General features: G+C 45.4%; 1 protein-coding gene across 6 annotated transcripts in view; it reads left to right on the top strand.

The window, feature by feature from the left end:
* The window catches only part of MRAS (muscle RAS oncogene homolog), a 41,857-nt gene extending 27,714 nt beyond the window's left edge, over positions 1 to 14,143 (top strand). For 4 of the 6 annotated variants that reach the window (XM_062578345.1, XM_062578342.1, XM_062578344.1 and 1 more), the window contains 4 exons: positions 5,538 to 5,691; positions 8,944 to 9,043; positions 10,377 to 10,456; positions 13,329 to 14,143. In XM_062578345.1, the coding sequence (XP_062434329.1) occupies positions 5,538 to 5,691; positions 8,944 to 9,043; positions 10,377 to 10,456; positions 13,329 to 13,428 (434 nt within the window). In that variant the 3' untranslated portion in view covers positions 13,429 to 14,143. Of the gene's footprint in view, positions 1 to 5,537; positions 5,692 to 8,943; positions 9,044 to 10,376; positions 10,457 to 11,563; positions 11,661 to 12,646; positions 12,882 to 13,328 lie in introns of all 6 variants that reach the window. The other 2 variants (XR_009958734.1, XR_009958733.1) reach the window with 2 other exon arrangements.
* Positions 14,144 to 14,726: the final 583 nt, after the last annotated feature.

Raw genomic sequence — 14,726 nt, 5'->3', positions numbered from 1 at the left:
GGACAGGCTGTCTGCTTTTTTACTTTGCTCTTCAAGAAGCTTGGGAATAATTCGACCAGGAGGCCAGAGGGAGATCAAAGGTCACTGTAGCCTTGCAGGCAGATGGTTGGTTTGCGGCTTGCTTTCTTTTTCTCTTTAAACTTCGGGTAGCATCATTGAAAGAATTAAAATGTAAATTAAGTTTATACTTTTATTCTCTTATTTGTGTGCGTACAGTATTTTCCCTCTCTTAATTGTTTGGATTTTGCAACCTTGAAAGAGGGTTTTTAGTTTCGGGTTGTGGGGGGTTTTTTACTGCCAGGAAAATTTTGATGTTGCAACATGGAAAACACAGGGCTTTGAATACTTGCCCTTTGTTAGAGAAAACTCCTTTAAGGATTCACATCTTTATTCTGTTTATTGATGTGGAAGTCCCTTTTCTGAAGGCCCCTCTTCTCTTTTTCCCTGAAGAAAGGGCAAGGATTCAAGTACTTGGGTTTTCCATGTTATAACATCTGTGTATTTAGTTATGGCACAGAATGAGAGCTCACAAAAGCCCTAGTGTTTCCCTGTCTCATGTTTTTCCCTGTGGAGGGCTCATATGCCGAGGGCAGTGCGGCCGTATCCACAAAGGAGCCAGCAGCATCGAAGTGACCAAGTGCTTGCCTCTCCTTTCTCGTGGTGTGGGGACCTCTGATACACCTTGGGGGTGATTCGGTGTATGGGAATATAGGTTAAAACTAGGAGCCCCCTGAGCCCAATCTGCTTGGCACCTAAATTGCCAGTTCCTCAGCTGAAGCACAAGGAGGTTGCCATCTCCCACAGAGCGCCTCATCAGGGCACAAGTCCAGGAGGATGAAGACTGTGGTGATGGCCTTCCTGAGCTTGGAAGTGTTCGGATTGACTTGTCAATTCATGTCAAGTTTTCACTTGACCTTAACTGCTAAGCTGCAGGATAGCTAGGAACAGAGTTTCTTCCTGGCCCCACATTTTGAAGCAGAGCTGCTGTGCAGAGCAAAAAGCAACATTCAGACAGAGAAAAAGCCAAGAGGAGTCTGGCTCGGTGAGCCACTGCTGACAGCACTCCCCCGACAGTGGCACATTCCTAGTTCTGCTCTTTGCTCCAGGGACTGTTTCTATATTTCACATTAAGAAGTCACTGAGGAAGCAGAAAGTGCCTGGAGTCCATCTCCTCTGTGCTGCTTCTCTCCCTGGGGCTGTGAACCCCAGATTCCTATCTGTGTGAGGACCCGTCTAGTCACTTAAAGGCTTGCACATGTGCTTGCACATACATAGTCAAAGGGATTTCACTAGAGGGTACCTGCACAAATCAGGTAATACCCATTGTGCTCGTTTTTCTGAGCATGAGATTGAGGTGGGCACAAACAACTGCTTCCTGGCTGTGACTTTCTGTGGGGCACAGCCACATTTCTGGGTGCTGAAAGGGGCAAGGCTCTTCGAGAAGCGTAAAGAGCTGCTTTTGTGACTAGTTGCAGTAATGTGCGAGTCCCTTCTTAGAGTGGGCCACTGGCTTCTGATTTGAGTTGTTAAGCCCAAAGGCTGAGTAATGAAAAATGTGTCCAGCCTACAATATTTTTCTGGGTGTCTTCAGCTCCTTAGGTGCCATGGAGAATGCTCTTTTGAGTTGATCTGCATACATAACTTTACACTGGCGGGCAGTTAAGGGCATAGGAAGAAAATTCTGGCTATGTATGAAAAGAGAAGAGGAATTCAGCTGGACAACCAAATCTGAACTCCCTTAAGGCTGGGAAGGCTGTTTTGAATCTGAGCTTATGTATCCAACCTGATATCTAGAAAAAGTAGTGCAATGCTTTAGATTTCCTAGTGAATTTGTCTCTGCCCTTGTCTTAAGTTTACATGCCTGTGTTCCCTGGATGGGCACTCAGAAAACACTCAGTTATAGAGACAGAGCCATATAAAAAGTGTTCATACCTGAAGCACAAAGTGCTTCTGCTTTGGGCTACAGCGATTGCCTGGCTGCCTGGAAGTGCTTTCTGTAAGCCAAGAGCCAAGCTCTTGCCTAAGCCATCAGGATTCAGAGGAAAAGAGGGTGTAAAGCTCTAATGAAGAAGGATTCAATTAGCGTAGTTTGTCAGGACAGTTGTGGTCACACCCACTGAAGAGTGGAGAAGGAAGCTATCTTGCTGCTCAGCAGCCTCTTCTTACCCATGCAGCCAGAGACCTCAATGCTGGGTGCTCTTAACCTAAATTGCTTGCAGTTTGTTCTCCAACTGGTTGCATGATAGCTCTGTAAAATGACATTTCCTTTGTCTTCACTGAATGACTGTCACTACTTCAGACATAGCCACTGGCTTCTCTCTCCTCACTGCTCACCCAAACGCTTTCTTTAATGTGCCTCTTTACTTCCTCTTTGGTCAGGTTTGTGGGAACTTAACCAAATTTGTTCTTGGAAGTCCTGTTCTATGTCTTACACAGACTATGAATTTGATTCCAGTTTTTGGAAGAATTGAGGTAGGGACAAACTTGCTGTGCTTTGTTCCAGGCTTATTTCCACGTTGGCTTTTATGTGATGCCAGTGTGGCAACTGCCTGTAACGAGTAACAGCTGATTTAAAGAGTACCAGAGGAAGAGGGTGCTTGCAATTTTCTCTGCTCATGATATTTCTATGTCTTCTGGCATCCAATCTGTAGAAGCTGACATTTTGAAAGAAGGTGAATGCTGGCTAAAATCCCAAATCTTCTAACCCTTTTGGAAAGCCAGTAAAATCGCCTCCCCCTTTCTGCTTGCTACTTCCCCATTGCCATATGCAAGAACCTTTCAGAAGCTTTTATGCCACAAGATTACACCAGAAGTTTAAGTAAAGCTGCTTGCGTCTGACCCTTTTTCAGAGCTGATACTTTCCAGGATATGGTCTCATTTTGCATACAGAGGATCCAGATAACTCTCTCTCCTTATTTTTTTTCACAATTTATATAGCATAGAACTATTAGGATTGGGGTTTTTTATTTTTAGAAGAGCTTGCTGGAAGTTAGGGACTTTTTTGACCAACCACATCACCCTTAACTTTGCATGAATAACCCATTTGAGATTAATTTTAACCTCCACTGCTGCATGTCTTTTTATTTCCAAAGTGCCATTGCCGAATGCTGCCTGGGCTTGCTTGCCTTTCTATGAATGCTGTAAGTGAATTCGCTTTAAATAGCAGCTGCTGACGCAGCAGCTCTGCCTGTGTTTAGTGCGATGCCATGGCAAACATCCAGGCGAGGCAGGAACAGAGCGCTGTGCTGTTGGTCTGGTGTGCATACAGCCCCCAGTGCCCTTGTAACTTCAGACCGCAGTGCCCAGGCCCTGCCGTCTTGTGGAGCGAGGGGACAGGAGCTGGGGTTGGGTCTATGGGTGCTATAGAAATGGGAGAGCTGGGGGTTCTTCAAATGCTCCATGGAGAGGCAGTCAGATTCCCCCAGCAGGAGCATCACCAAGGGTTGTGTATGTGTATTTGAGAGGGACGGGAGCATGTGCTGGTGTCAGCTCGGAGACCTGCCAGCCCTGCCTTGACATTGCATCCACCTGGGGCAAGAGTGACGAGGACAGCCCAATCTCTTTACGTGTTGGGTAGATAGCAAGGATTAATTTCCTTTTCCATCCTAGCCACATGGTCTTGGCCTTATTCCATGCTAGCTCTTCTGCCCAGGGCATAGAAAATCACCAGTGCAAGCAGTGTGTGTGGGTTGCCTTTTTTTTTTCCCTGTCCCTTTTTTGTACCTTCTTTAAGAATAGCCTGTATGTCTTTGAGCTGAGACCCTTGTTCTCTAGGTTTAGAGGAGTGTACAGCATGAAAGGCTACAAAATTACAGCCATGGCTTTTCAGCAAGTTCAGCTACTCAACAGTCAAGCCTAAAGCTCTGGGTCTTTGCAAGCATCTGGAAGCTCTTTCCATTGCAGACGATCCTGGAAACAGCCATTATGACAAAACAGCTATGGGAAACAAATGAATACAGTGAAAGTTTGGAGGACTGGCCATCACAAAACATGGTCTCCGAGTCTTCTAGCATAACTGCCTTTCCTGTAGATGTGTAACTAGTGCATGGGCTGAGTTGTGGGGCATGGTTTTGTGTATAGTACGTTTGGCATGTTAGCACAGCCAGCTACCCATGCTGATTCAGCAAGTTGCACCAGCGGTGAAGGGGGCTTTATCCTGGCCTCAACTGGAAGTCAAGGCAGCCTGAGTACCTGTCCCTACAGGGAGCATCTTGTTAATACTGTGGATCTGCTGAGACTAGAAAAACCTGTGTAAAACTGTGCTGCTCTGTCAGTGGTACTCACCTGCTGCACAGTTGCTATCCACCAGTTCCCTGGGCTTTCCCTTTAACCTGTGGGCAGCAGATACTACAATATGACTGTTACAGCAGAGGTGGAAACAGTTTTCCCATCCATCTAAACAGATTAGGAAGTTAAAATGTTCCCAGTCTTCCAGAAGATCCTGCCTTTGCCTCTAGGGTAAAATGATGCATATGGGAATTTACTTTAGAACAGCCAGTACCCTTTGAGTTTATGCCCTGTTTGTATTGGCATAGTCTAAGCTGATAACTCCTGTAGTCATTTTTACCCTCCTCCTGCTAGCCAAGGTCCTGGAGTTGCATTAAGCTGAGGCCCAAGAACTGGCACTGACGATATGCCCCTGTATGTGATATTTATCCAGAAGGCAGTTGCAGCTTCTGTTAGATGTGGCCTGTGCTGCAGCTGGTGGGACCCCCTGTTAGGGAGAGTAGTGGAGAAGCAGTGACTTAGGGCCATATTAGGGAAGAGGTTAATCTACTGTGCAACAGTAGTAACTGTCCACCTGGGATGCCTCCTCAAATGGGAGTGTTTCAGAAGTTTGGTTCTAGGTTTAGGCATCTTCACTGGCTGCCTTGTAATGCAAGCCTGTGCACAGGCACACATCCGCTGTATAGGATAAACAAGTCATTTAAAGCTTTTTCTTCTCTTTTAGCTAGCTTCTGAATAGTAACATACAGCTTGGGACTAAATATTTAGGGGAGCCCCTCAAGGCTCTACCATCTTGCTCTGAAAGCACAGAATTGTTTGGAAATAACATCCAGGTACTGAGAAAGGGAAAATAACCTAGAGTAGTATGTACGTGCATCTCCCAGCTCTACTATGCTGTACAGTTTTTAGATTGTCCCTTTCATTTAAACTGGCGTTTACTTACTCTTCCAATCTTGGGATTTTCCATGCGGGCATCAGAGAAAGCTGGAAGAGGACAAGACCAAGGGCTACAAGATATTTTGAGCCATACTTGCTCCCCTCCCTAAGTTCAGTGGTCAGGTTTGATGCTTTGAAGGAAAGTAAAACCCACGTAGTCCTCTTCCTCTCTGTCAAATGATGACAGAGTGATGTGTGGGGATCTGGGGGCACCATTCACTTTGTAATGAGAAACTAACTTGTCTATCTGACTTAACTTTCTTCAAATCTTTCAGCCTTCAGTAGGACCAAGGCCAGTGGAGGTAGAAATGCGATGTAGGACGCAGAGTAGTGACAGCAGCCATGACTAAAAATTTTCATCTCTTCTGTCCTAGTTCTAGATACTGCAGGCCAAGAGGAGTTCAGCGCAATGCGGGAGCAGTACATGAGGACAGGAGATGGTTTCCTGATAGTCTACTCTGTCACAGACAAGGCTAGCTTTGAACATGTGGACCGGTTCCACCAGCTGATCCTCAGAGTCAAAGACAGGTGGGTGCTGCAGACAACGGTGCTCCCTCACCCCTGTGGGGGCAACACGGTATGGGGAGGTTGCATGTCTTGCTCTGCCTTCAACCTGCTAGGTGTCTCAGGACAAACCCTTGCATGCTCTGTGCCCTGTTTTTTAAGACGTAGATACAGGGAAGAAGAAATATTTTACCTTTTCTGATAAGCATTTAGAGCTTTCTATATGAACAAGTTCAGTAGGGCCTCATGAGAAAGTGAAAATGATATTGGAAGGGAAAAACTCTAGCCAGAGTGCTCCTAACAGTAGGATGAAAAGGAAAGATTTCACTCCCGTGAAAGCAGTCAGTTTGGCTCTGAATAAGGAAGAGTGATGCTCTGGGCACATCACAGCACTTAGGAAACTCCCACAGAGAGTCAGCAAGTATTTATTCAGGCCTGATCTTTTTGTGTGTGTCCTGGCAGCACCCTCGGTTTCCCTGGCTTCAGTATATGCCAAACAAACCTTAAAAGGCCTTACATGATATGGGGCTGCAACCAAACATCTTCAAGGAGAAAACACCTCATGTCAGTTGAAGGCCAACAGAGGAGAGAGTGTATTTCTTAACTGGGGGCATAGTGCAGTTAACTCGTTGCACTCTTTAGCATTCATCTTCAACGAACGAACAAGCTGTAATACCCATCTCCACGTGACTGGGGGAAAAGCAGGACGTGCACCTCAGTAATCTCCTGGCAAACACATAGGAGAAGGTAGGGCTGGAAGTTAAATCACGGTAAGCAAATGCATCCTGGCAGGCTGAAAAGGAAACTCGGGGGCTATCAACCAGATAACTCTCTCCCCATCCTAGTTCAAGAGATTAATCTAGTTTCACTGGGTGGAGTGTGAATTAAGCCCTTAGATGTCTGTAGCTTTAAAACACTTAGTTTTTCCGTTCATAATGGCTTTTAATTATGAAAGTCATCAAGCAAAGCCACTAGAGGGTTCAGTCCTCATTGCTGGCTTCCTTTCACAGTTCTGAATAACTTCCCCGCAGGAAGGGTGGACTCGTATCATGTGAGGTTCACAGCTGACAGCTCTTCCAGTAAAGCATCCAAAGCAGAGCCCACAAGGGTGAAAAGTAAAGGAAAACCCACCCTTTGATTTCATCTAAACGAACAAAAATGTCAGTTACTCAGACTGCCTCCTAGATATGGACAACATTCTCTTCACGGACAACTTAGCTTGGGCTGCAGTTAAATCTGGCTTTGCAAGCTAAAGAGGACAGGACAGTGGTTCCTGTAACCTGCCCTGAACAGATGTTGCTTTTATCAAACTTCATGAAAATAAGATGTGGTATTCATTGTTTTGTCTCGAACTGAAACTTTTACCCCTCCTCATACCCATAAAAACATAACAGTTAGTGTGTGAGAACCAGGAAGTGAAACAGGCTGGTAAAACTGTTTTTGTTTCCAAGCTCAATGCGACTGAAAAGCATAAAGCAAGGGGTTTAATGTTTCATCTAAAATCTGAGATTGTTTGGCAGATCACAGCAATAGTAACAGCATGAATCGAGAAACCATCCTGCCAGATTTGCACTTAGCTGGGAACAAAGCATAGCTAAGGTGTTCAGACTAGCAGGCAGCTTTGGTGACTTCACATATAAACAAGTTGCAGTTTGTTTCTTCAGTGGAGTTGCTCGAAGCCTTCATCCCGTTTCTTGCTGTATCCTTAATTATAGCAAAATCTCCAGCTGTAGTAGCTTTGTCCAGCCAGCGGTCATACAGTTCACAGCAGGGAACAAAGTGCCCACCGAGTTTTATGCCTGATATAAGGAAAAAAATGAGACACACTGTCCAAATGTGTCCACACTTACCAATGTGCACAAGCCAGAAGAAATTAAGTAATTCAGACAAGCAAGTGTTTTGCTCCAGAATAATCAGAGTTAAGATATATCAACACTCAGGTTTTATAATTAAATGCAAATTATCAGAACAAATAACTGTGAGACTCATTCTAATGCAGAGTGCAATACCATGTATTTCTGCAGTGCAGAGCAATGGGGCAACATGCTAGAGAGAAGATGGAGCCCCTATCTGTTTCGATGAAAAATGACACAAACTCTCTGAAAATTTAAAGTTACTCAGCGAAGCGTTTTACACGGAAATGAGTATGGTCAGCTGGTCCTTACACCCATAAAATAAGCTCTGTTAAAGCAGAAGGCTGGAATCACTTTAGGGGGATTTAAAGATAAGAAAACAATATTGCAGTTAAAATTGTGAAATATCACAATTATCGAGTGATAATTGACAGTATCACTACTAGCAGTTAGTAAAGGAGATTTGTAGCACCTGAGGACCTGGCTCATGCATCTCATCAGGAAAGCCTTAAACATCATGTGCTGTGGATAGATGGGTCACCTTTCAGGCACTGGTTGAAGGCAATCGCTTATATGCCTGATAAAGAAATATTGAGCATTATTACAGAGCTAGATGCTTTTGGCACAAAAAGGCAGTTGGACGTCAGGTTTTGGCTCCATTATTAGAAGCGGAAGAAGATAGGTAATGGCATTCAGAAACTCAGCAAGACTCTGTAGTTCCCTGCAGCCTCCTTCCAGCTACCACTGCCAGTCCCTCAGTTTGTGTTAGGGTAACAACTGATGGCGAAGCTTTTTTTTTTTTTTTTTTTTTTTGCCCCTATTTGGTGTCCTCCGAAGTGCCAGCCCCTAGAGTCTGTCTTTTCTTCCTCCACTCTTGCAGTCAAGGGCCAAGCGCAATTCCTTTTCTTCAGCAGAGCTTCACTAAGGACTGTCCTAAAGGGCTCTCCAAGATGCCTTTTAACCTGACAATGACTAGCAGCTGCCAAGATCATGGTTAGCAAAAAGCCTTAGCTGTTGTAAGAGTCCCATTTTCCTGCCCAGAATCTAACTCTGTGCCTAAGTTAATGCCCTTTTACAGGTACAGACTAATGCTGTAGTTTTTCATACAGTTGGATCTTACGAGACTTTGTTATGAGACTTTGAAAAAAAGACAACTCTTAAGTTCCTGAAGTGCCTGAAAATAAAGGTGAATGTATGCATGCACGCAGGTTGTCAAGCTAAATGTCTCACACAGGTAACATGAACGTGCATCTGTAGCACAGTGTTAGGGCTGCTGTGGTTTTTTTTATATATATATATTTCTTTATGTGGTATTTCTGGAGCTGGAAATGTTAGATGATGGCAGTATTAGAAAGTGAAACTTCCACTGAATGTTTTTTTTTATTGTATTCTGCTAATAACTTTGTTGTTGTTGTTTTTCCAGAGAGTCTTTCCCAATGATATTGGTGGCAAACAAAGTTGATCTAATGCATTTACGGAAAATCACCAGAGAGCAGGGAAGAGAAATGGCAACAAAACATAATGTAAGTTTGCAGGATTGTTTAATCAGTTGTTGTAAGTCCCATTTCAGGCATTCAAAATTGAATTCACTACTCATTTGGAGCTGAATTAGAGTATCTCTCATATAATCACACATTTGCAATTACTATTTCAAATGCTACAGAGCAGGAGCTGTACAGTTTCCTTTCAGCTGGGCCAGTTCATCGCTGAAACTAGAACCTCTGCTGCGCGCCAGACTGCAGCGAGGCTGTGACCATCGCGAAGCCGTGTGTACCGGCTGTGGGCGCGTGGTGTGAAATGCAAACCTTCAAAACGCGGGGCAGACAGCACGCCCTCCCAGGGCGAGGGGGCAGAGGAAGCGGTTAGGTGGTACCCCGACGTGTCCGTCCATACGAAGTCAGCGTGTTAAAGGTGATGAAGTTAACAGGGCTGTAAAGCCTATATAAACGTGGCCTGCTGTGTTAGCTCTTCAATATTCATACTGTAGTTCAGCCCGAGAAATAGGTCTCAGATTGGTATAGATCGCACGATACTCTGCTAATCACCTCTAAATGCCCGTAGTCCTAAACACCCAGAGGAAGGCGGCAGCTCCAGGAGAAGGAACTTAAGGGAAAGGTAAAGGCCGACAAGCCTGAGACCTCTTGGCGGCTTACTATGCCTGAAGGGCAAACTGCACTAAGTTTCTAACGGGAGTTCAGCAGGGCATGCTTGTTCCTTCACCTCCCCAGCGAAGACAATTTCTGTAAGAGCCAGTGCACCTAGACAACAGCGTAACACGTTGCACTCGTCTGTAGGCACGCTCTTTGGGAAAGGCCACGTATGAAAATACCTTATCGGAAGGCAATTTTATAAATCTGCCAGCACGTTGGACAAGCACTCTAGAAGGCCCCATCTGGTTGTCAGGCTTTGAAGGAGAAGATCGTTTTACACTAAAGGGGAATTGTAGTCATGAAATATTCATGCAGTAGTCCTAATAAAATGTGGCAAGCAAGAATTTTTGGCAAGTACTAGTCTTTCAGCAACCTTCAGCTATTTTCATGTCTGCAAGCAGCACTCAGTGGAAAAGAGCATCTGACTAAATGAGGTCTGTGATCATTCTTCCTAAAACCTGGAACTTCATTGTAGCAGCTGTTTTGTATGTCACTTATTCCGTATCTTTTGTAAGCACTTGCTGACCTTACTGTGAGCGTGAAGTTGTTGATAGTGGTGTCAGGACAACACTTTATGTACCTGTATTTCTCCAGTCTCTTTGGGACTCAGTTTCTACAGTCTTTGGGGTATTTATTTTGAAACTAGTTTGCTTATAAACACGTGAGCTGTTCCTAACATCTTTTGTAATTCATTTTTGTCCTTCAGATTCCTTATATAGAAACTAGTGCCAAGGATCCACCTCTGAATGTCGACAAGGCCTTCCATGATCTCGTTAGAGTAATCAGGTAAGCTGTAAACTCTTCGTTAGTGCCCACTGATGATTCAGGCGTCCTAGAGTGGATCACCTTTCAGGGTGGCAGGAGAGAAAGGTGGTTTGGTTTAGGGGTGGGGATTTCTGGGTTTTATTAAACTTTCTTCTGTATCTGCAAATGGATGTTAGTAACACTTAGTTACCTTTGTAAGATACAGTGCTAGGCAGTTTGAGCACTGACTGTGGCCATGATAAAATTGCATTAGCCAATGAGCAGTACAAAACTTACTATAACAATCAGCTTTAAAAGGACAGTATTAAAGCTTGGGACTAGTAATTTGGGTTTTCATAGCTTTGTAGTCTTGAGGTCATGCGTTGCCAGAGGCTAAAGGAACCAGCTATCTTCTAATCATGTAGGTTACATTTAACATTTTCTGCCCACTAAATGGAAAAAATTAAGCCGTTCTGTATGATCTAATGGCTAAGCCACAGGTTTCCTCCTCAGACAGCAGCCAGTTGTTTGCAGTTTTGGCACGAGCTGCCTTTGTTCGCTTTGGCAGCTCGCTTCGCTCCCTGGGTGCTGCCCTGCTCCCCCAGCTGTCGGGGGGCTGGCGTTGCACGCCGTGCCCGGCCGCTGCCCCCCGGGAGAGGAGCTGCACGCACATCTCCGCTTCTCCGCCAGAAACCTCCGATCTTCTTCAAGGAGTTTCGTTTTTATGACACCGGCTGTCAGACAGATTTTTGTGGGCCTTCGGTTTTCACATGTTGGGAAGGTGCTGTTGGAGACGTGACCTGAAGTAGCGCTCCTCGCCGTCACGCAGCCCAAGGGGCTCGCTCGGCAATTCAGCCAGGAGGCATTTGTTCACGGCGTTCCTGTACTTGTGACTGTCTCGGCACAGCCTCGAGTCAGCCTCCATCAAAAGCAGATGGTATTGCCCACTCTTCCCACATATCTCAAAAGCAGGGGGCAGAAAATCTTTGGAGAACTATGGAGCTGACTTGGAAATGTCCCAAGCTATTTCCCAACTGTTCTGTAACTCAGCATTAGTTGGCTAGATACTGCTTTTTGTGTTACAGCAAGCTTATACCATAAACTATTCTGGAGAAAAGAAAAAAAGATGGTTTTGCTTTTTCTGTATAGTGTCACTGCAGACAGGCACAGGCCAGAAGCAGCATTTTAATGATATGTGTTCACTAAGTTCAAGTTGTGAAAATGCACCCTATGGCTTCAGATACAGGTAATCTACTTCAGTCCCCTTCATAGTTATCATGAAAGTTTTTACCAGCAGACAAGACCCTTTGTGGCATCATGGGCACCAAAAATGTTTTAAAAAAGTTGAACACTGGTGAAGTCAGAGAACAGAGAGCTGTTGTGCGTGCTACCTGATCACTTGCTGCAAAGCAAATTTGCTTGGTCTTTGGAAACTGCAAAACTGTCTGCAGCTGGGGGATACCATCACCCACCAAACAGTGCTTTAGGAAGAAAAAAAAAAAAAAAAAAAAAAGTGAGCTTTGCCCAATACAGTTTAAATCTATATAGCTCCCTAATAAACGTGTCATTTCTGGAGCACTTTACGGATTCAAGCCTGTGTGTTTGCAGGGTGAGGGTTCTCATGCAGGGTTGACAGCATCTGTGCTCCTTGAACTTAGCCAATTCCTAGTTTGTTTAGTTCCTTGCAAGAGCTTGTACTGTCTGAAAGTAATCTAGAAAAGAGCAGGGTTCTTGTATCCACCCAGCAGATCTTTTAAATTTCATGATAACTCTTTTACACTGCAACAGTGCTGTGTTTATGTAAACACTGTCAGAGTAGAAATCTTGAACACGTGCGGGACGTGGTTTTCTGGATCTCTAAAATAGTTCCAGAATGCTTTAAGCAGCTTGCTGCTCCTTCGTGTTTATACAAATTAATTTAGAATATTTTTTTATTCCTGATTTCTAGTTTTGAGCCTCAAAGTTAAGTTTTTCATATTGTTGCAAGCATTTGGTGGCTGAGGCTGTCAAAATAGATAGATAGATATATGCACACACACACACCAAATAATAATAATTTGTTCCCTAGCTATGCCTCATTCTGATCTGAATAACTTATTCTAAACAGTTTAGTGTCTGACATTACATAGCAAAAGTGGCTCATTTTTTTAACTTTTGAAAAGTTCTGAGTTTGTTATTTAGACTCTGTGAATCCAAGGAAGCTGCCTGTGTTTCATACGGTTTATCTTGCAGTAAAATCTATGTCTACTGACTCTGCCTGGGGTGTTTGAATTACAAAACCTTTTTTTTGCTGGATTTGCCACTCTGGGCGAGGTGAGTGGCTGGCGTAAAGAGGCACGGCTCCCCCGATGCCAGCGTGTACTCGATGCTGCGGAAGGGTCAGCGCAGCGCGGATCTGGCCCCGCGCTGAGCCGTCGAGCCCGCGTTTAAATGCTCTGCCTCTCGCCCTCCTCCCCGACTGTCCCTGGTAAGCGATGCGGCGCTTCCCCAGCCTCCCTGCTTCCCGGGTGCGTTTAGCAGCCTGTGGGCAGGGGGGCGGGTGGCCCTTTACCCGGGGCTGGGAGGGGGGCAAAGTGCCCCCTCATCCCGCCATACGTCCCGCCTTTACCCTTGGTCGTTGCTCTTGGCTTCTCCCTCCTGCCTTGAGAACGGAGGCGGTTGCTGCCGTGGCTGTGCAGGGTGAGGAAGGGCGCGTGAAGATAGATACGATAGGGAGAGACGTGGATACGGGGGGGGGGGGGTGAAGATGTATACATGGTGTGTATATATACACATCTCCAGGTGTGGAAGTACCTACGTGTGTGTGCGTATATACATGTTTAAATATACATATGCGCGCACAGATGATGTCTGCCCCAACCCGGTGAGCGCCTGCGTCTCACCCGCTGCTTTTCCTCTCCGTCTTCCACGACAGGCAGCAGATCCCAGAGAAAAGCCAGAAGAAAAAGAAGAAGACCAAGTGGCGCGGGGACAGAGCCACGGGCTCCCACAAACTGCAGTGCGCGATTTTGTGACCGAGGGCGGCCCGGGGGGGCCCCGACGCGGCCCGCGGGCGCCCCCGGCCGGGACGCGGCGCCGGCTCCTTCCCGCGGCCTCCGCCGTGATTTATTTAAAAGAAATAACAACAAGAGCAAAAGGAAAAAAAAAAAAAGGAAGAAAAAGCGTTGGTTTTATCTGCAGACGTTTCTCCGTGTGACCCGTTTAGAAGCAGCCGTGAGCAGCCCCCGTTTGGTACAGTCGTGTGTGCATGTGTGGGGGAAGGAAAGGGCTTTTCTTTCCCCCCTTTTCTTTTTTTCCTCCCCCCTCTCCCCTATTCCCTCTTCCCCCTCTCTTTTTCCCCGTTGTTTGCTCAGTGAGCATTGGGTCGGGGAGAAACACGGCTGGGGGGTGGATTTTTTTGCACTGAACTCTCTCTCTCTCAACACGGCGGTGCCAAAACACGACTTCATACGAAAGTGCATAGATGCGAAGGAAGAAAATGAATCCCAGCTGCTCTGGGCGCTCCAGACATTGTGTCAGACTCTGGAGGGCGGCCAGCTCGCGGGCCAGAAACGCCAGCGCGCAGAAGGAGCTTCGGGCGCGGGGCGGGGGGAGGGTGTTCTGGTTTGTTTTGTTTTTTCTTACCCTTTGTCACGAGGTTTTGTTTCTGTTTTGTAATTTGGGGCATGTCGAAGTTAAGACATTTTGTTAACCTGGAGGTATTTAAATTAAAATAATTTACAAATGGAAGAGTATGGCATCTTTGAGGGGTAAAATGGGAGGAGAGAGGAAGTAAAACCTGACCCGAACTTGTTATCTGGGTGTTGGATTTCTCCTTCATAAGTATACGTAAAGCGGTGCAACCTAAATCCTTCTTTATTATTTCCTTAACCTTTCCCTGCAAAGCCACTCTGGGATCGATGAATTGTTTTGGTTTTCCCAGGCTCATCCAACATTTTTAAAAAAAAAAAGTGTATGGGCTTTGGCTCAGCATTTCTTCATTTCTTCTCTCCCCATGCTCCCTGTCCCTCAAAGTTGGTGACTTGAAGAGGTGTTTTCAAAGTGACTCAAGTAGGATGTTTTTTCATGAGCTTAGTATATCTAAAATGTTTCACTGAAAACAGTAGAGTCCAAGTATCTTTATGCTTTATGAAAAGGCAAGGCAAAAAAACACTGCAGTAGCTCAGGCTGCTGTCTGTAACACCAGAAATACAGACCTGCATATCCTGGAGGCGCCACATTTTCTTTTGCACCTCTGCTGGCACTAAGAATTGTGGTGGTAATTTTTTTCATAATTTAATAGATTGTCATCTGCTGGACTGAAGCCATCAGC

The sequence above is a fragment of the Rhea pennata genome, chromosome 6 (genome assembly GCF_028389875.1).
Source record: "Rhea pennata isolate bPtePen1 chromosome 6, bPtePen1.pri, whole genome shotgun sequence".
In the NCBI taxonomy this organism is placed as follows: Eukaryota; Metazoa; Chordata; class Aves; order Rheiformes; family Rheidae; genus Rhea; species Rhea pennata.
Note: the sequence above shows the minus strand (reverse complement) of the source record. Positions and strands in the feature narration are given on the sequence as shown.